Genomic DNA, 21,371 nt, shown 5'->3' with positions numbered 1-21,371 from the left:
AAAACTCAATGACAGATTTTGCTTATCAGTGGAGACACTGTCGAGCACATTTTCTTTTTTCAGTCCTACCACTTAGCATAAGACCGGCATCCTCTCAGGCACTCAATAAATGTTGCTGCTGAGAAGCCAGTCATAAACGCATCATGGAAGCTAGTCAAAATATTTCCTTTTGATGTGCCTTGTATTTAATCACAATGGTGAACTATGCACTTTTAATGAGAAAAAAAAATTTGCAAAACACTGGCTCAATTAATCTTATTTTACAAATGAATTCAATATGAAAAATAAATTATTATTCTCTTTAATATATTTATAATATAGATGCTTCCTTATGTTGAAACTTATTCTCTAACCTAGTGATATTTTATTACTCTATTCGTTTAATATCTGTAAAGCACTTAAGATAGTGCCAAGAACTTAATAAGCGTAAAATATTAAATAAACATTACTTTCTTTTCTTTAAAAAAAAAAAAAACGCCACTGCATTAAGCCTTAATCTAAAGTGCTCCAAGTTTCTCTGGAAAAGTTAATTTCAATTTCCGTAAGGCTTTTCAATTATATTTTAAAGACTCTTACACTCTATTGGAGTTAGAAGAAAATAGCTGATTTAATTCAACGCTTTTACTCCACAGGGGATAAACAAAGACTAAGAGAGTAAATGATCTAAGATAATACAGATGGCCAATGACAGGAGCTAAGATGAAAGTCAAGCCTCCTATCAAAAAAAAAAAACCCCAAAAAACGAAAACTCCTCCTGTGTCCTGAAGTATGAACTTACCAAGTCTTGCTAGGTAAGTAGACGCCAACAGGCATTTGCCTAGTGACTCTTCCCGCTTGTAAGGTATGGACCAGTGATCCGTCAAAACGCGGCTTTCCAGTTCATATAAATTTGTTGTAGGGAATTCAATTCCTTCCCCTGAGCAGTTTCCGTTTTCATCATTCTTCTGACAAAGAGGGATTATGGTTTAAAAAAAAAAAAAACACACACACACAAATAATTAGTGACTACTTAAAAATTTTTCAATTTAACACAAAGCAGATCCTTAATCACTGGTAGCCATTAATTCCAAGTTTGTGGATTCCACATTTCTTTCTCGTAATCACATCTTTCACCAAGACTATCTGAAATATTCTCAGCTTTTATCAATGTGGCATCCCAACTCTCTCAGTGAGCTCATCTCATTCTTCAAAAATGAACTCTCTTAATCTCTTGTTATAAATATCAAATCTACCTTCACCTACAGCCCCTTTTCTCACGCTCTCCCAAAGTGGCAACTGTTAAGGTCACCACACTGAATGCTACATCATTCAATCCAGTGGACGTGTTTCAGTCCTTATCTTACTTTTCAGGAATATCTGACCTTCTGCCTGCTTCCTCTTCTTGGTATGCTACATTCCCTCCCCTTACCTCCCAGGATAACATGCTTCCCTGTTCTCCTCTGGGGTCTGGGTTAGGGTGGTTCCTTCTGTCTCCTCTTCTGGTACATCCTCCCCTTCCTAGCCATCAAACACTGGAGTTTCTCAAACCTCAGTGCTAGGCTCTCTTTTCTCTGCTCAGTGAATGGCACCACATTCATTTGGCAGCATAGCCAGAAATCAAGACACATTCTTAAAACCCTATTCTCCCATCTCCACCCCTAAGACTAAGTGATCAGACCTCCTATATTTCTCTCAAATCCATCTACTTCTGTCCATCTCCACAGGGATGCCGCTATTCCTGAACTCAGCCTTCTGCCCTCTTTAACCTACTTAACTCTTAAACCCTCTAAACTCTTTCAGAGAAAAACCTTTCCAGAACTTCTAAACATTGTCAAATTCCTTTAATTATTTTATACCCCTACCATCCCGAACTTCTCCTTCATAACACAACTCACAGATATAATTTTACATTTATTTGTGATTTATTCTGTTTGCCCCCACTAGACCAAGCGAGCCACAAGGACAAGGACTGTTTCTGACCACTTCTATATCTCTAAAACCTAGTACCTAACACAAAGTAGGTATTTAAAACGTATTTTTAAGTAGAAAAATAATTCATGCAAAGTTTCAACTATCAGTGGGGTAACTGCCAAACTTTCCATCAGTCCTCGCTATAGTAATCTGTAATAAATCAAATGGAACCTCTCCTCCCAAATGGCGTAACACCTGGCTCCTTTGAAAACCTAACCATTTTCACAACCCACTCTATAATTTGATCATTACAAAATAAAACAGTTCCATTAAAAAAAATTCACCTTTAGCCTCAATGAAGGAAAAGACCATAAATATAAAGCAGAAATGATTTAAAAACACACTGAAAAACAAATTTCAACTCCACATGAATGATATCTAAAGGCATGCAACACATTTTTTTTCAGGTTCATGGCTAAATTGGGATGAAAATAAGACAAAAAACAGGAAGGTAATAAAAATTTAAAATGGAGTAGAAGACAATATAATTGGGGGTGAAGAGTGAGGGATGGTGGATGAAGTAAATTTAGAGTCATAATGTTTGGGGATAATTCAGTTTTTAAACACAATACTTTCGGAAATTTTTTTTTTTTTTTTTTTTTTGCGGTACGCGGGCCTCTCACTGTTGTGGCCTCTCCCGTTGCGGAGCACAGGCTCCGGACACACAGCCTCAGCAGCCATGGCTCACGGGCCTAGCCGCTCCGTGGCATGTGGGATCTTCCCGGACCGGGGCATGAACCCGTGTCCCCTGCATCGGCAGGCGGACTCTCAACCACTGTGCCACCAGGGAAGCCCTCAGAAATATTTTTAATTAGTAAGTTCTGTAAATAAACCACTTTACTTAAAGGAACTGAGGAGAATCAAAATGTAAAGATTTTAAGATAGTCTCAAAATTGTACTCTTGTTAAATGCTTAAATTTATGAACCTAGGATCAAAATAGAATTAAGGCATATAAAAATAGAATTCAGTTGTATGATGGGAATATGTCATTACTATGAAATATCTACCATTAATTTCCACAGGAAGTTAATAGATCAAATCATGTATGAAATCATTAAATGTACTTAGCAGCTATGAAAACCAAGAGCCTCCAAATGGGATTATTGCCCTTGTGAGAGTCACAGGAGAGCCTGCATCCCCTCTCTGCTCTCCACACAACAAGAAGACGGCAGCCTGTGACCCAGAGGAGGACCCTCACTAGAATGCAACCATGCTGGTACCCTGATCTTGGACTTCCAGCCTCAAGAACCACGAGAAATAAATTGCTATTGTTTAGACGCCGACAAACAAAACCTGCCCCAAGCTAAGAGCTTCCTTGGGTGGGGGTGGGGGGAGACCTTTAACATCATCAGTAATGACACAAACATCATGTGCCTCCTGAAAGGACGCACTGTAAAGGGCACAACATCATTTCTGCGACAGTCCTGCCAAAAATGCATCCTGTCTCTAGTCATGATGAAACCCAAAATGAAGAACAACCTAAAAAATAGCCTGTACTCTTCAAAAATGTCAAAGTCAGGAAAGATTGAGGAAGACTGGACAGACATAACAACTAAATGCAGCATGGGATCCTGGATTAGATCTTGAACCAGGAATTTTTATTTGTTTAATTTTACTTCTTGGCTTCAAAGGACTTTAGTACTGGATCAATGTTCCCGATTTTGATAATATACTGAGGTTACATAAGAGAATATCCTCATTTGTAAGAAATACACACTGAAGTATTTAAGGGTAAAGGGATATCATGTCTTTAATTTATTCTCAAACATTTCAGAGAAAACAACAAAACACACATACACTTTTACATACACGTGCACATTATACATACATGGATATTCATATTTAGAGAAAAAAAGAAGAATAAAGAGAATGTGATAAAATGTTAACATTTGAAGAACCTGAATAAAGTTTATATAAAAATTTCAAGTTTATGTAAAGGTTATATAAATAATTTGACATTTACAGAAAAGTTGCAAAAATAGTTTTGCGCTATTCTTGCAACGTTTTTGTAAACCTGGAATTATTTCAAAATTAAAATAATTTAGTAAAATAAATATATAAAAACAGATTTTTGAAGAACCTAATGAATTAGAGAGGTAGGGACTCACCTATAGCGGTAAAAAAAAAAACCGTTAAATTATACTGAGTATGTTTTACTTAAGAATCCCATTCCACTTGGTAACATAATTTGGTTTCTAAATACCTTTGTTTTTGTCTTAAATTACCAAATAAGTAATACATGTTCATTGTAGAAAATATGAATAGCAAAAAATAAAACCCACCGTTAATTTCACCACTTATAAATTAATCACACTGACATTTTAATAAATATTTTTCCAGTAAAAGCTTTTTTTTTAACAGATTTTTTTCTTAAAAATTCACAAATGTGGAATTAACCTCATTCTCATCACCTCCATGGCCTTTCATAATTCTGTTATTAAAGACAGTATTAATGCACTATTTCTTTTCCTATCTGATTTAAAAGACAGATGCCCAAAGCAATAGTTACAAAACCATGTTAATGGGCTTATAATGAATACAGATGTGACCCATATGACAATAATAGCACAAAAGGTGGTGGGGGGGGTGGAGAACAGAGTTATATTGGAAGAATGTTTTGTACACTATTGAAATTAAGTTGGTATTAATTTGAATTACAGTGCCATAGATCAGGATGTTAATTGTAATCTACAGGGCAACCACTAATAAAATAGCTTTAAAAATTACACAGTGAAAAAAAAACAAGGGAATTAAAATTGTACACTGGAAAGTATACTTAATACGAAACAGAGGAGTAATGGACGATTAGAGAATTAAAAGGCATAAAACATAGAAGACGAACAGCAAGATGGCAGATGTAAATCTTGTTTTATCAAATAATTATATTAAATTATAACTATCAGAAACATATGGAATGAAAGTGGACTAAATGCTCTAACCAAAAGGCAGAGATTTTCAGAATGAATTTTTAAAAAGTGATCCAACTGTCTACAACAGATACCCTTTAGATTAAAAGACATAAAGAGGTTGAAATAAAAGGGTGGAAAAAGATATATCATGCACACGTAAAGGTGGCAGAGTGGCTATATTAGTAATAAACAGAATACAGGCATACCTTGATTTATACTGCTTTGTTTTGCGGTGCTTCGCAGATGTTGCATTTTTTACTAATTGAAGGTTTGTGGCAACCCTGCATCCAGCAAGTCTATCAACACTTTTTCCAACAGCATTTGCTCACTTCATGTCTATGAGTTGCATTTTGGTAATTCTCACAATATTACAAACTTTCTCATTATTATTACATTTGTTATGGTGATCTGTGATAAGTGATCTTAGATGTTACTATTTATATTGTTTTGGGGCACCAAGAATTGTGTCTGTATAACATAGCAAACTTAATCAATAAACGTCTGTGTTCTGACCACTCCACCAAACGGCTGTTTCCGGTCTCTCTCCCTTCCTCAGGTCTCCCTACTCCCTGAGACACAATAGTATTAAAATTAAGCCAATTAATAGCCCTACAATGGCCTCCACGTGTTCAAGTGAAAGGAAGAGTAAGTAGCATGTCTCTCACTTTAAATCAAAAGCTAGAAATGATTAAGCTTAGTGAGGAAGGCATGATGAAAGCTAAGACAGGCCAAAAGCTAGGCAGGTGTCTTGCACCAAACTATTAGCTAAGTTGTGAATGCAAAGGAAATCTTCTTGAAAGAAATTAAAACTGCTACTCACTGAACAAACAAATGATAAGAAAGCAAAACAGGCTTATTGCTATATGGAGAAAGTTTTAGTGGTCTGGGTGGAAGATTAAACCAGCCACAACATTCCCTTAAGCCAAAGTCTAACCTAGAGCAAAGCCTAACTCTCTTCAATTCTGTGAAGGCTGAGAGAGATAAGGAAGCTGCAGAAGAAGTTTGAAGCTAACACAGGCTGCTTCATGAGGCTGAAGGAAAGAAGGCATATCTTCATAACATAAAAGTGAAAGGTGGGCTTCCCTGGTGGCGCAGTGGTTGAGAGTCCGCCTGCCAATGCAGGGGACACGGGTTCGTGCCCCGGTCTGGGAAGATCCCACATGCCACGGAGCGGCTGGGCCATGAGCCATGGCTGCTGAGGCTGTTCGTCTGGAGCCTACGCTCCGCAACGGGAGAGGCCACAGCAGTGAGAGGCCCGCGTAACACACACACACACACACACAAAAAAAGTGAAAGGTGACAGGGGGACCTTCAAGATGGCAGAGGAGTAAGACATGGAGACCACCTTCCTGCCCACAAATACATGAAAAATATATCTACATGTGGAACATCTCCTACAGAACACCTACTGAACGCTGGCAGAAGACCTCAGACTTCCCAAAAGGAAAGAAAATCCCCACATACCTGGGTAGGGCAAAAAAAAAAAAAAGAAAAAATAGAGACAAAAGAATAGGGACGGGACCTGCACCAGTGGGAGGGAGCTGTGAAGGAGGAAAGGTTTCCACACACTAGGAAGCCCCTTCGCGGGCGGAGACTGCGGGTGGCAGAGGGAGGAAGCTTCGGAGTCATGGAGGAGAGCGCAGCCACAGGGGTGCGGAGGGCAAAGCGGAGAGATTCCTGCACAGAGGATCGGTGCCGACCGGCACTCACCAGCCCGAGAGGCTTGTCTGCTCACCCGCGGGGCGGGCGGGGGCTGGGAGCTGAGGCTCGGGCTTCGGTCGGATTGCAGGGAGAGGACTGGGGTTGGCTGCGTGAACACAGCCTTTAGGGGGCTAGTGCGCCACGGCTAGCTGGGAGGGAGTCCAGGAAAAGGTCTGGAGCTGCCAAAGAGGCAAGAGGCCATTGTTTCAGGGTGCGCGAGGAGAGGGGATTCCTTCCCCGTGTGCCCACAGAAAGCAGAGTACCGCCTAAGCGAGCTCCAGAGACGGGCACAAGGCGCGGCTAATCAGCTCAGGCAACAGAGACAAGCGTGAAATGGTAACACTGCTGCTGCTGCCACCAAGAATCCTGTGTGCAAGCACAGGTCACTATCCACACCCCACCGCCCCAGGGAGCCTGTGCAGCACGCCACTGTCAGGGTCCCAAGATCCACGGACAACTTCCCCGGGAGAACACAAGGCATGCCTCACGCTGTTGCAATGTCATGCCTCTGCCGCCGCAGGCCTGCCCTGCATTCCAATTACGACTACCATACGCTTCGCTCTCAGCGGCCTGAGAGAGCAAGAGAGCCATAATCAGCCACTGCTTTAACCCCCTCCTGTCTGGGTGGGGAACAGACACCTGAGGGTGACTTACACGCAGAGACGGGGCCAAAACCAAAGCTGAACCCCAGGAGCTGTGTGAACAAAGAAGAGAAAGGGAAATTTTTCTGTGTAGCCTCAGGAGCAGTGGATTAAATCCCCACAATCAACTTGATGAACACTGCATATGTGAAATACATGAATACCTGAACAAATGTTCCCAAAATAGAGGCAGTGGACTCTGGGAGCAACTGTAGACATGGGGTTTGCTGTCTGTGACTGATTTGTTTCTGATTTTTATGCTAATCTTAGTTTAGTTTTTAGTACTTCTTACGACTGGTAGATTTGTTTATTGGTTTGGTTGCTCTCTTTTTTTAAAAAATTTATTTATTTTATTATTTTTTTCTTTATTATTTTTAAAATATATTATTATTATTTTTCTTTCTTTTCTTCTGAGCCAAGTGGCTGACAGGGTCTTGCTGCTCCGGCCGGGGGTACAGCCTGAGCCCCAGAGGTGGGAGAGCTGACTCCAGGACACTGGACCAGCAAAGACCTCCCAGCCCCACACAGTATCAATTGGCAAGAGCTCTCCCAGAGACCTCCATCTCAACACTAAGACCCAGCTGCACCCAACGGCCAGCAAGCTCCAGTGCTGGATGCCCCATGCCAAACAACTAGCAAGACAGGAACACAAACCCACCATTAGCAGAGAGCCTGCATAAAATAATACTAAGTTCATAGACACCCCAAAACACACCACCAGACGCAGTCCTTCTCATCAGAAAGACAAGATCCAGCCCCACCCACCAGAACACAGGGAACACCAGTCCCCTCCATCAGGAAGCCTTCACAAACCACTGAACCAACCGCACCCACTGGGGCCAGACACCAAAAACAACGGGAACTACGAACCCGCTGCATAAGAAAAGGAGACCCCCAACACAGTAAGTAAAATAAAATGATAAGACAGAGAAATATGCAGCAGATAAAGGAGCAAGGTAAAAACCCATCAGACCAAACAAATGCAGAGGAAATAGGCAGTCTACCGGAAAAAGAATTCAGAGTAATGATAGTAAAGATGATCCAAAATCTTGGAAATAGAATGGAGAAAATACAAGAAACATTTAACAAGGACCCAGAAGAACTAAAGAGCAAACAATGATGAACAACACAGTAAATGAAATTAAATATTCTCTAGAAGGAATCAATAGCAGAATAACTGAGGCAGAAGAACGGTAAGTGACCTGGAAGATAAAATAGTGGAAATAACTGCCACAGAACAGAATAAAGAAAAAGGAATGAAAAGAATTGAGGAGAGTCTCAGAGGCCTCGGGAACAAAATTAAATGCAGCAACATTTGCATTATAGGGGTCCCAGAAGAAGAAAAGAAAAAGAAAGGGACTGAGAAAATATTTGAAGAGATTAGAGTTGAAAACTTCCCTAATATGAGAAAGGAAATAGTCAATCAAGCCCAGGAAGCACAGAGAATCCCATACAGGATAAACCCAGAAGAAACACGCCAATACACATATTAATCAAACTATCAAAAATTAAATACAAAGAACAAATATTACAAGCGGCAAGGGAAAGCAACAAATAACATACAAGGGAACTCCCGAAAGGTTAACAGCTGATTTCTCAGCAGAAACTCTACAAGCCAGAAGGGAGTGGCAGGATATATTTAAAGTGATGAAAGGGAAGAGCCTACAACCAACATTATTCTACCCGGCAAGGATCTCATTCAGATTCAACGGAGAAATCAAAAGCTTTACAGACAAGCAAAAGCTAAGAGAATTCAGTATCACCAAACCAGCTCCACAACAAATGCTAAAGGAACTTCTCTAAGTGGAAGAAAACAACCTACAAAAACAAACCCATGACAATTAAGAAAATGGTCATAGGAACAAACATATCGATAATTACCTTAAACATGAATGGATTAAATGCTCCAACCAAAAGACACAGGCTCACTGAATGGATACAAAAACAAGACCCATATATATGCTATCTACAAGAGACACACTTCTGACCTAGGGACACACAGAGACTGAAAGTGAGGGCATGGAAAAAGATATTCCATGCAAATGAAAATCAAAAGAAAGCTGGAGTAGCAATACTCATATCACATAAAATAGACTTTAAAATAAAGAATGTTACAAGAGACAAAGAAGGACACTACATAATGATCAAGGGATAAATCCAAGAAGAAGATATAACAACTATAAATATATATGCACCCAAAATAGGAACACCTCAATACACAAGTCAACTGCTAATAGCCATAAAAGAGGAAATCGACAGGAACACAATAATAGTGGGGGACTTTAACACCTCACTGACACCAATGGACAGATCATCCAAACAGAAAATTAATAAGGAAACACGAACGTTAAATAACACAATAGACAAGAAAGATTTAATTGATACTTATAGGACACTCCATGCCAAAACAGCACATCACACTTTCTTCTCAAGTGCACACGGAACATTCTTCAGGATAGATCACATCTTGGGTCACAAATCAAGGCTCAGTAAATTTAAGAAAACTGAAATCACATCAAGCATCTTTTCTGACCACAACACTATGAGATTAGAAATCAATTACAGGGAAAAAAACATAAAAAGCCCAAACACATGGAGGCTAAACAATACGTTACTAAATAACCTAGAGATCGCTGAAGAAATCAAAGAGGAAATCAAAAAATAGCTAGAGACAAATTACAACAAAAACACGACGATCCAGGGCTTCCCTGGTGGCGCAGTGGTTGAGAATCTGCCTGCTAATGTACAGGACACGGGTTCGAGCCCTGGTCTGGGAGGGTCCCACATGCTGCAGAGCAACTACGCCCGTGAGCCACAACTACTGAGCCTGCGCGTCTGGAGCCTGTGCTCCGCAACAAGAGAGTCCACGACAGTGAGAGGCCCGTGCAGCATGATGAAGCATGGCCCCCGCTTGCCACAACTAGAGAAAGCCCTCACACAGAAACGAAGACCCAACACAGAAAAAATAAATTAATTAATTAAAAACACGACGATCCAAAACCTATGGGATGCAGAAAAAGCAGTTCTAAGAGGGAAGTTTACAGAAATATAAGCTTACCTCAAGAAACAAGAAAAATCTCAAATAAACAATCTAACCTTACGCCTAAAGAAACTAGTGCAAGAAAAACAAACAAAACCCAAAGTTAGCAGAAAGAAAGAAGTCATAATGATCAGATCAGAAATATATGAAAAAGAAATGAAGGAAACAATAGCAAAGATCAATAAAACTAAAATTGGTTCTTTGAGAAGATAAAATTGATAAACCATTAGCCAGGCTCATCAAGAAAAAGAGGGAGAGGACTCAAATCAATCAAATTAGAAATGAAAAAGGAGAAGTTACAACAGACACCAAGAAATACGAAGCATCCTAAGAGACTAGTACAAGCAACTCTATGCCAATAAAATGGACAACCTGGAAGAAATGGACAAATTCTTAGAAAGGTATAATCTTCCAAGACTGAACCAGGAAGAAATAGAAAATATGAAAACACCAGTCACAAGGAATAAAATTGAAACTGTGATTAAAAATCTTCCAACAAACAAAAGTCCAGGACCAGATGGCATCACAGGTGAATTCTATCAAACATTTAGAGAAGAACTAACACCCATACTTCTCAAACTCTTCCCAAAAATTGCAGACGAAGGAACACTCCCAAACTCATTCTATGAGGCTGCCTTCACCCTGATACCAAAACCAGACAAAGATACTACAAAAAAAAGAATATTATAGACCAATAGCACTGATGAATATAGATGCAAAAACCCTCAACAAAATACTAGCAAACAGAATCCAACAACACATTAAAAGGATCATACACCTTGATCAAGTGGGATTTAACCCAGGGATGCAAGGATTCTTCAATGTATGCAAATCAATGTGATACACCATATTAACAAACTGAAGAATAAAAACCATATGATTATCTCAATAGATACAGAAAAAGATTTCAACAAAATTCAACACCCATTTATGATAAAAACTCTCCAGAAAGTGGGCATAGAGGGAACCTACCTCAACATAATAAAGGCCATATACGACAAATCCACAGAAAACATCATGCTCAATGGTGAAAAACTGAGAGCATTTCCTCTAAGATCAGGAACAAGACAAGGATGTCCACTCTCACCCACTGTTATTCAAGATAGTTTTGGAAGTCCTAGCCACGGCAATCAGAGAAGAAAAAGAAATAAAAGGAATACAAACTGGAAAAGAAGAAGTAAAACTGTCACTGTTTGAAGATGACATGATACTATAGAGAATCCTAAAGATGCCACCAGAAAACTACTAGAGCTCATCAATGAATTTGGAAAAGTTGCAGGATACAAAATTAATGCACAGAAATGTCTTGCATTCCTATACACCAACGATGAAAAATATGAAAGAGAAATTAAGGAAACACTCCTATTTACCACTGCAACAAAAAGAATAAAACACCTAGGAATAAACCTACCTAGGGAGACAAAAGACCTGTATGCAGAATTCTGTAAGACACTGATGAAAGAAATTAAAGATGATACAAACTGATGGAGAGATATACCATGTTCTTGGATTGGAAGAATCAACATTGTGAAAATAACTATATTACCCAAAGCAATCTACAGATTCAATGTAATCTGTATCAAACTACCAATGGCATTTTTCACAGAACTAGAACAAAAAATTTCACAATTTGTATGGAAACACAAAAGACCCCAAAGAGCCAAAGCAATCTTGAGAAAGAAAAACGGAGCTGGAGGAATCAGGCTCCCTGACTTCAGACTATACTGCAAAGCTACAGTAATCAAGACAGTATGGTACTGGCACAAAAACAGAAACATAGATCAATGCAAAAGGATAGAAAGCCCAGAGATAAACCCACGTACATATGGTCAACTAATCTATGACAAAGGACGCAAGGATATACAATGGAGAAAAAACAGCCTCTTCAATAAGTGGTGCTGGGAAAACTGGACAGCTACATGTAAAAGAATGAAATTAGAACACTCCCTAACACTATATACAAAAATAAACTCAAAATGGATTTAGAGACCTAAATTTAAGACCGGACACTATAAAACTCTTAGAGGAAAAAATAGGCAGAACACTCTATGACATAAATCACAGCAAGATCCCTTTTGACCCACCTCCTAGAGAAATGGAAATAAAAACAAAAATAAACAAATGGCACCTGATGAAACTTAAAAGCTTTTGCACAGCAAAGTAAACTATAAACAACACGAAAAGACAACCCTCAGAATGGGAGAAAATATTTGCAAATGAATCAACGGACAAAGGATAAATCTCCAAAATATATAAACAGCTCATGCAGCTCAATATCAAAAAAACAAACATGCAGCTCAATATCAAAAAAACAAACAACCCAATCAAAAAACAGGTGGAAGACTTAAATAGACATTTCTCCAAAGAATACATACAGATTGCAAACAAACACATGAAAAGATGCTCAACATCACCAATCAGTAGAGAAATGCAAATCAAAACCACAATGAGGTATCACCTCACACCGGTCAGAATGGTCATCATCAAAAAAAACCTACAGACAATAAATGCTGGAGAGGGTGTGGAGAAAAGGGAACCCTCTTGCACTGCTGGTGGGAGTGTAACTGATACAGCCACTATGGAGAACAGTATGGAGGCTCCTTAAAAAGCCAAAAATAGAACTACCATATGACCCAGCAATCCCACTACTGGGCATATACCCTGAGAAAACCAAAATTCAAAAAGAGTCATGTACCACAATGTTCATTGCAGCACTATTTACAATAGCAGGACATGGAAGCAACTTAAGTGTCCATCAACAGATGAATGGATAAAGATGTGGCACATATATACAATGGAATATTACTCAGTCATAAAAGGAAACGAAATTGAGTTATTTGTAGTAAGGTGGATGGAGCTAGAGTCTGTCATACAGAGTAAGTCAGAAAGAGAAAAATAAATACCGTATGCTAACACATATATGTGGAATCTAAAAAAAATGGTTCTAATGAACCTCGGGGCACGACAGGAATAAAGATGCAGATGTAGAGAATGGACCTGAGGACTAGGCAGGAGGAAGGGTAAGCTGGGAAGAAGTTAGAGAGTGGCATGGACATATATACACTACCAAATGTAAAATAGCTAGCTAGTGGGAAGCAGCTTCATAGCACAGGGAGGTCAGCTCGGTGCTTTGTGACCACCTAGAGGGGTGGGATAGGGAGGGTTGGAGGGAGACGCCAAGAGGGAGGAAATATGGGAATATATGTATATGTATAGCTGATTCACTTTGTTATAAAGCAGAAACTAACACAACAATGTAAAGCAATTATACTCCAACAAAGATGTTTAAAAAAAAAAGTGAAAGGTGAAGCAGCAAGTGGTGATGCATAAGCTACAACAAGTTATCCATAATATCTAATTAGGTAATTAAAGAAGGTGGCTACATTCAAGAACAGATTTTCAGTATAGACAAAACAGCCTTATATTAGAAGAAGAGGACATCTAGGACTTGCACAGGTAGAGAGGAGAAGTCAGTGCCTGGCTTCAAAGCTCCAAAAGACAAGCAGACTCACAGATACAGAGAACAAACTCGTGTATACCAGTGGTGGGGACAGGGGGAGGAGGAATGTAAGGGTGGGGGAGGATGAGGTACAAAATATTAAGTGTAAGATTGGCTCAAAGATGCATTGTACAACACAGGGAATATAGCCAATATTTTGTAATAACTGTAAATAGAAAGTAACCTTAAAAAAATTTTTAATGGTTAATTAAAGAAATAAACAATACTCCCCCCCAAAAAAAACCCCAAAAGACAAGCTGACTCTCTTGTGAGGGACTACTGAAGCTGGTGACTTGAAGTAGAAGCCAGTGCTCATTTACCATTCCATAGACCATAAGGCCCTTAAGAATTATGCTAAATCTACTCTGCCTATGCCTTACAAATGGAACAACAAAGCCTGGAATGCAGCACACCTGTTAACAACATGGTTTACTGAATATTTTAAATTTACTGTTGAGACCTAATACTCAGAAAAAAAATATTCCTTTCAAAATATTACTGCTTACTGACAATGCACCTAGTCACCAAAGAGCTCTCTGATGGAGATGTACAATGAGATTAATGTTGTTTTCATGCCTGCCAATACAGCATCCATTCTGCAGCCCATGGATCAAGGAGCAATTTTAACTTTCATGTCTTATTATTTAAGAAATACATTTTGTAAGGCTATAGCTGCCATAGATAGTGATTCCTCTGATAGATCTGGGCAAAATACATTGAAAATGGTCTGCGCAGGATTTACCATTCTAGATGCCATTAAGAACATTCATAATTCATGGGAAGAGGCCAAAATATCAACATTAACAGCCGTTAGGAAGAAGTTGATTTTAACCCTTGTGGATGACTTTGAGGGGTTCAAGACTTCAGTGGAGGAAGTCATTGCGGGTGTGGTAGAAATAGTAAGAGAGGAGTTCCCTGGTGTCGCAGTGGTTAAGAATCCGCCTGCCAATGCAGGGGACACGGGTTCGAGCCCTGGTCCGGGAAGATCCCACATGCCGCGGAGCCACTAAGCCCGTGTGCCACAACTACTGAGCCTGCACTCTCGAGCCTACAAGCCACAACTACTGAGCCCGCGTGCCACAACTACTGAAGCCTGCACGCCCTAGAGCCTGTGCTCCGCAACAAGAGAGGCCACCGCAATGAGAAGCCCGCGCGCCGCAACAAAGAGTAGCCCCCGCTCACCACAACTAGAGAAAGCATGCACACAGCAACAAAGACCCAAAGCAGCCAAAAAATAAATAAATTTTTAAAAAAAAAGAAATAGCAAGAGAACTAGAAGTGGAGCCTGAAGATGTGACTGAATTGCTGCATCTCATGACAAAACTTGAACAGATAAGGAGTTACTTCTTAGGGAGGAGCAAAGAGAGTAGTTTCGTGAGATGGAATCTGCTCCTGGCAAAGATGCTGTGAAGATTGTTGAAATGTCAACAAAGGATTCAGAATATTACATAAACTTCGTTGATAAAGCAGTGGCAGGGTTTGAGAGGTTTGCCTCCAATTTTGAAAGAAGTTCTGTTAGTAAAATGCTATCAAACAGCACTGCACACTACAGAGAAATCATTCATGAAAGGAAGGGTCAACTGATGCAGCAAACTTCATTGTCCTATTTTAAGAAATTGCCACGGCCACCCCTACCTTCAGCAACCACCACCCTCATCAGTCAGCAGCCATCAACATCAAGGCAAGACCTCCACCAGCAAAAAGATTCCAACTCGCTGAAGGCTCAGATGATGGTTAGTGTTTTCTAGCAATAATGTATTTTAGAGTTGAGGTATGTACATTTTTTTAGACATAATGCTGTTGTACATTTACTGACTACAGTATAGTGTAAACATATCTTTTATATGTACTGGGAAATCAAAAACTTCATGTGAGTCCGTTTATTGCAACATTCACTTTGCTGCGGTGGTGTGGAATTGAACCCACAATATCTCCGAGGTATGCCTGTAGATGTTAAGACAAGAAATACAGTACTAGAGACAAAGAGGGATACTTTGTAATGATAAAAAAGTCAAAAAAAAAGGAAGATAAAATAAAAGAATGGAAAAAGATATACTATGAAAACAGTAACCAAAGGAGAGCTGGAGTGGCTACACTAATATCAGAAAAAAGTAGAAGTCATGTGAAAATTTATTACTAGAGATAAGGAAGGATTTTTTTTTAATGATAAAGGGCTTATCCATCAGAAAGACATAGCAGTTCTAAACAAATATGCATCTAATGGCAGAGACCCAAAGTACAGGAAGCAAAAACTGACAGAACTAAAGAGAAATACACAATTCAACAAGAACAGTTGGAGACTTTCACTTTCAATAATAGCTAGAACTAGGCAGAGGTCAATGAGGAAATAGAAGAATTAATACCACAAACTAAGTATACAAAAGACATTTATAGAACGTTCCACCCCATAATAGCAGAATATACATTCTTCTCAAGTGCACATGAAACATTCTCCAGGACAGAGCACATGTTAGGTTATAAAACAAGCCTCAATCAATTTGTAGGGATTAAAATCATACAAGGTATGTTCTGTGACCACAATGGAATGAAATTAGAAATCAGTAGCAGAAGGAAATTTGGGAAATCCAAAAATACGTGAAAATTAAATAATATACTCCTAAACAACTGATGGGCCAAAAAAGAAATCATAAGGCAATTAGAAAATGCTTTAAGATGAATGAAAATAAAAATACAATATAACTTATAAGATGCAGTGATCGGAGAGAAATATTTTTTAAAAAGAAAAAAGATCTCAAATCAATAACATAACCATGCACCTTACAAAACTAGAAAAAGAAGAGTAAGCTAAACCCAAAGCAAGCAGAAGGAAGGAAATAATAAAGATTAGAGTGGAAATAAATGAAAGAGAGAACAGAAAAACAAGAGACAATAAACAAAACCAAAAGTTGGTTCTCTGAAAATATCAACAAAATGGACAAATCTTCAGCTAGACTAACCAAGAAAAAAGAGAGAAGACTCAAATCATTAAGATCAGTAATAAAAGAGAGGGTATCAATTCTGACCTTATAGAAATAAAAATGATTATAAGGAATGCTACTGATGACCCTATGCCAACAAATTAGATAATCTAGATGAAATGGACAAATTCCTAAAAGATATAAACCACCAAAACTGACTCAAGCAGAAACAGAAAATATGAATAGACCTATACAAAATAAAGAGAATGTTGTAATCAAAAGCTTCCCACAAAGCCACGACCAGATGCCATTACTAGTGAATTCCACCAAACATTTAAAGAATTAACATCAATCCTACACACTCTTCCCCCTGACCCACCCACCCCCAGAAAAAAAGAAAAAAAAAAGGAAAGGATACTTACCAACTTATTTTATGAGATCAGTATTACCCTGACATTAAAACCAGACAAAAAAAAACATTCCACATCCATTAGGATGGCTACTATTAAAAACACAGAAAATAACAAGTGTTGACAAGAATGTAGGAAAACTGGAAACCCTGTGCATTGCTGATGGGAATACAAAATGGTACAGCCACAGTGAAAAACAGTATGGTAGTTCCTCAAACAATTAAACATAAAATTACCACTTGATCCGGCAATTCTTCTTTGGGGTATATATCCAAAAGAACTGAAAGAAGGGACGTGAACAAATATTTGTACACCCGTGTTTATACTTATAGCAGCATTATTCACAATAGCCAAAAGGAGGAAACAACCTAAGTGTCCATCAATGAATGGATAAACAAAATGTGGTATATACATACAACCAAAAATTATTCCACCCTTAATAAGAGGAAGGAAATTCTAATACATGCATGCTACAATATGCATGAACCTTGAAGACATTATGCTAAAGTGAAATATGCTAGTCACAAAAGAACAAATATTATATGATTCCACTTATATGAGGTACCTAGAATAGCCATATTCATGGAGACAGAAAATAGAAGGGTGGTTGCCAAGGGCTGGGGGCAAGGGAGAATGAGGAGTTATTGTTTAATGAGTACATAGTTCCAATTTGGGAAGATGAAAAAGTTCTGGAGATGGACAGGGTGATGGTTGCAAAACAATGTCAATGTACTTAATGCACAGAATTGTATACTTAAAAATGGTTAAAATGGATCTGTAAGTCATTTTATTTATAGGAAATTTTTAAATTCTAAGAACTATTCTGAAGACTGATCATGAAGTTATCTTGCTTACTTGGTGTAAAAATTTAGATCTATTTTTAACAAATCACAAACCTGTATAGTGATAGTACAATTCTGAGGGCTTTAAAAAGATCTTTCTTATGTGATTATTTAGGTGATTTTTCCCTTTACTTATTGAATGTTTGTATTGCATCTGTATGTTGTATGTGCATCTGTATGTGAGCATGCACATGTGTTGGGAAACATAAGTAAGAATTTAATACATTTATTTTACAGGAAGCTTTGAAGAGACAGAGCATCTCAAGTTTTCGATTTCTAACATAAATACATTTAATAGATAATGTATTGTTTCAGGGAGTAGAACAGATATTCTTCTTTGGTGATTACTTATTGATTTTCTTTTGTCTATAACAATTTAAAGTACTTTATTGCTTACATTTAAATAAATGCTAAATCAATAGTAAGTTATACAACCATATAGTGGATATATGTATAGAGACATTATCCAGAATACATGCCCTGGTCAGAACAGAGACTTGTAGAAATACTCACTTTAGATGACTCTTACAAGAGCAGAAATGTGAAGAAATAAAATGATCTTACATTTCATCCTCAACAACAACAACAACAAAAAAATGGTTAAAATGGTAAATTTTATGTTGTGCGTTTTACCACAGCTTAAAAAAATGGACAAAGATATCCCAAGAAAAATAAACAGAACTACAGACCAACATCCCTGTGAATATAAACGCGAAAATCCTTAACAATAAGCTAGCAAACTGAATCCAGCAATATATAAAAAGGATTGTACCATGACCAAGTATGCACACAAGGTTGATTCAGCATACAAAAGTCAATCAATACAATGCTATAAACAGCAATCGAATAAAGGATAAAAACCACACAATTATTTCAATAGATGCAGAAAAAATATTCACGAAAACCAACACCTTGTCATAACAATAACAGAAAAAAATCAACAAATAAATAAAAGGGAATTTCCTCAACTTGATGAAAAGCATCTACAAAAAACCTACAATTAACATCATACTTAACTATGAAAGACTGAATGCTTTCCTCTAAAATCATAAACAAGGATGTCTGTTCTTCAGTTTCCATTCAACATTGTACCAGAGTGTCTAGCCAGAGCAATTAGGCAAAATAAGAAATAAAAGGCATTCATTCAGATTGAAAAGGATGAAGTAAAACTATGCCTATTCACTGATGACATGATCTTGTATATAGAAAATTCTAAGGAATTCATGAAAAAAAGAAACTACTAGAACTAATAATTGAGTTCAGCAAGGTTGCAAATAAAATATCAATATCTAAAATTCAACTGTATTTCTATATACTAACAATGAACAATCTTAAAATAAAATTAAGAGCAACTAAGCCCATTTGCCACAACTACCGAGTCTGCGCTCGAGAGCCTGCAAGCCACAACTACTGAGCCCACGCGCCACAACTACTGAAGCCTGCACACCTAGAGCCCATGCTCCGCAACAAGAGAAGCCACGACAATGAGGAGCCCGCGCACCACAACGAAGAGGAGTCCCTGCTCGCCGCAACTAGAGAAAGCCCGTGTGCAGCAACGAGGACCCAACACATCCCAAAATAAAAACAAACAAATAAATAAATAAATTTATTTTAAAAATAAATAATAAAATGGTGCAGCCTCTTTGCAAGACAATTTGGCAGTTCCTCAAAAGTTAATCATAGTTACTGTAGGACATAGCAATGCTATTTGCAGATACACCTATGAGATACACCAAGAGAAATATATTTCCACATAAAAACTTGTACATGTGTTCACAGCAGCATTGTTTTTAATAAGTCAAAAAGTTGTAAAAACCCAAAGGTTCATCAAAACTGATGGATGAATATAGTATATCCATACAGTGAAATATTTTTTAGCCCTAAAAATGAACGAAATACTGATTCATGCTACAACATAAATGAACTTCAAAAACATTATGCTAAGTGAAAGAAGCCAGACATAAAAGGCAACGTATTACATGGCTCCATTTATATGAAATATCTAGAATAAGCAATCCACAGACATAAAGAGTAGATTAGTGGCTGCCAGAGGATGGGAAGAGGGAGAAAAGGACAGTGACTGTTAAAAACACATGCAAGCTTTCTTTCGGCGGTGATACGAAAATATTCCAAAATTAAGGAGTGGTGATGGCTGCACAACTATGAATGAACACTTTAAAAGGGTAAACTTCAGGGCATGTGAATTATATCTCAATAAAACTGCTATTTTAAAAACTTGATTAACAAATATGAGTTCAAAGATTATAGTTATTAAACATAAGTGAGTATAAAATCTTGTATGTAAGAATTTCAAAACACAGAGTTGTACCCAATGATCTATGATAAAAATGATATATATGCCCAGTAGTCAGTTTTTAAACAGAAATTTAAAAAATAATATATTTGAGACCTAAAATCTCATGTTGCCTCCTAAGCACTTAACATTCTTGGTCTTGAAAAGGGGGGGAACATACATGGTGTACATTAGGTTAACAAATGATAACACAGCAGCGTTACATTTTGAGGAGGGTACTACCAACACAAAAGAGATAGGGAATCACAGGAGAGCAGGAAATAGTGACGTGAACCCATATTTAGGTCGGTTTAATATTCTGAGTCATCATTTTGAGTAGAGCCCGTCCTTGGCAAAAATTACATATTGAGCAAGAGAACACATGCAAAGCGGCTCAGAATCGTCCTATTGCAAAATAGCTCCCAATAGACATAAGGTATAAGGCTTTTAATAAGAACTTTGGAAGGTAATATACTATTTTCTCATTAGATGCCAAATCCAACTGATACCCAAGTAACCGTTAACAACCAATGGTTCTAAATTGATGAGAAATACACTTATCAAAAGCTCACCATGTTCCAGACAAGGTACTTGGCGTTGGTGATGGAGATAAAGACACAATTCTTGTCTTTAGAGTACAGGACAACGTGAACAAAGAGAAGGGATGGATCCAAGCCAGGCCGTGGGTGATGCTGTGCATGCATGCGAACAGTTGAAGTTTAAGGGAAACGGTATTACAGGCAGAGGGTTACAGAGGGAACTGGAATTACTTTATTTTTCAAGTATATTAAGTAATAAAACTTCAACATTTTCAGGTTTTTTGACTATTTGAAGCAATGTCTTTTTATTATGACAGTCTACCAATTTCATTTAAAATTTAAAGATACCTAAGTTTTGAAAATATTTTACAATATTTATGTAAATTTAGCATGTTAGAGATGCACAATTCTGTCACTAAGGCAGAAGAGAAATGAGCTCACAGACAATTCTTGAATGTCACTTTTAACCTGAAAAATTTCTAGTAACACTGAATCCTGTGTATTCGGTCATCCAAGAAAAATAATAAATGAGTTAATGTCCTAAATTATGACTCCTGAATTAGCCGTTTAAAGATCAGAATTAAAACAATTGCTGGAAACATAATTTAGGCTAGTTCCTAAATAAGTA

The 21,371-nt window shown here is 37.9% G+C and overlaps 1 protein-coding gene across 5 annotated transcripts in view; it reads right to left on the bottom strand.

Moving 5' to 3' along the window:
• The window catches only part of USP24 (ubiquitin specific peptidase 24), a 148,263-nt gene that overhangs the window by 106,281 nt on the left and 20,611 nt on the right, over window positions 1-21,371 (bottom strand). For 4 of the 5 annotated variants that reach the window (XR_009538921.1, XM_060139935.1, XM_060139938.1 and 1 more), the window contains exon 2: window positions 779-944. Coding sequence is in view for 4 of the 5 variants with exons in the window: in XM_060139935.1 (XP_059995918.1) it covers window positions 779-944 (166 nt within the window). In the remaining variant the exon portion in view is untranslated. The remainder of the gene's footprint in view (window positions 1-778; window positions 945-21,371) is intronic. The other variant, XM_060139936.1, reaches the window with a different exon arrangement.

This window comes from Lagenorhynchus albirostris, chromosome 2, assembly GCF_949774975.1.
Source record: "Lagenorhynchus albirostris chromosome 2, mLagAlb1.1, whole genome shotgun sequence".
NCBI classification, from domain to species: Eukaryota; Metazoa; Chordata; class Mammalia; order Artiodactyla; family Delphinidae; genus Lagenorhynchus; species Lagenorhynchus albirostris.
The sequence above is the reverse complement of the archived record's forward strand: the minus strand, read 5'-3'. Positions and strand labels throughout refer to the sequence as shown.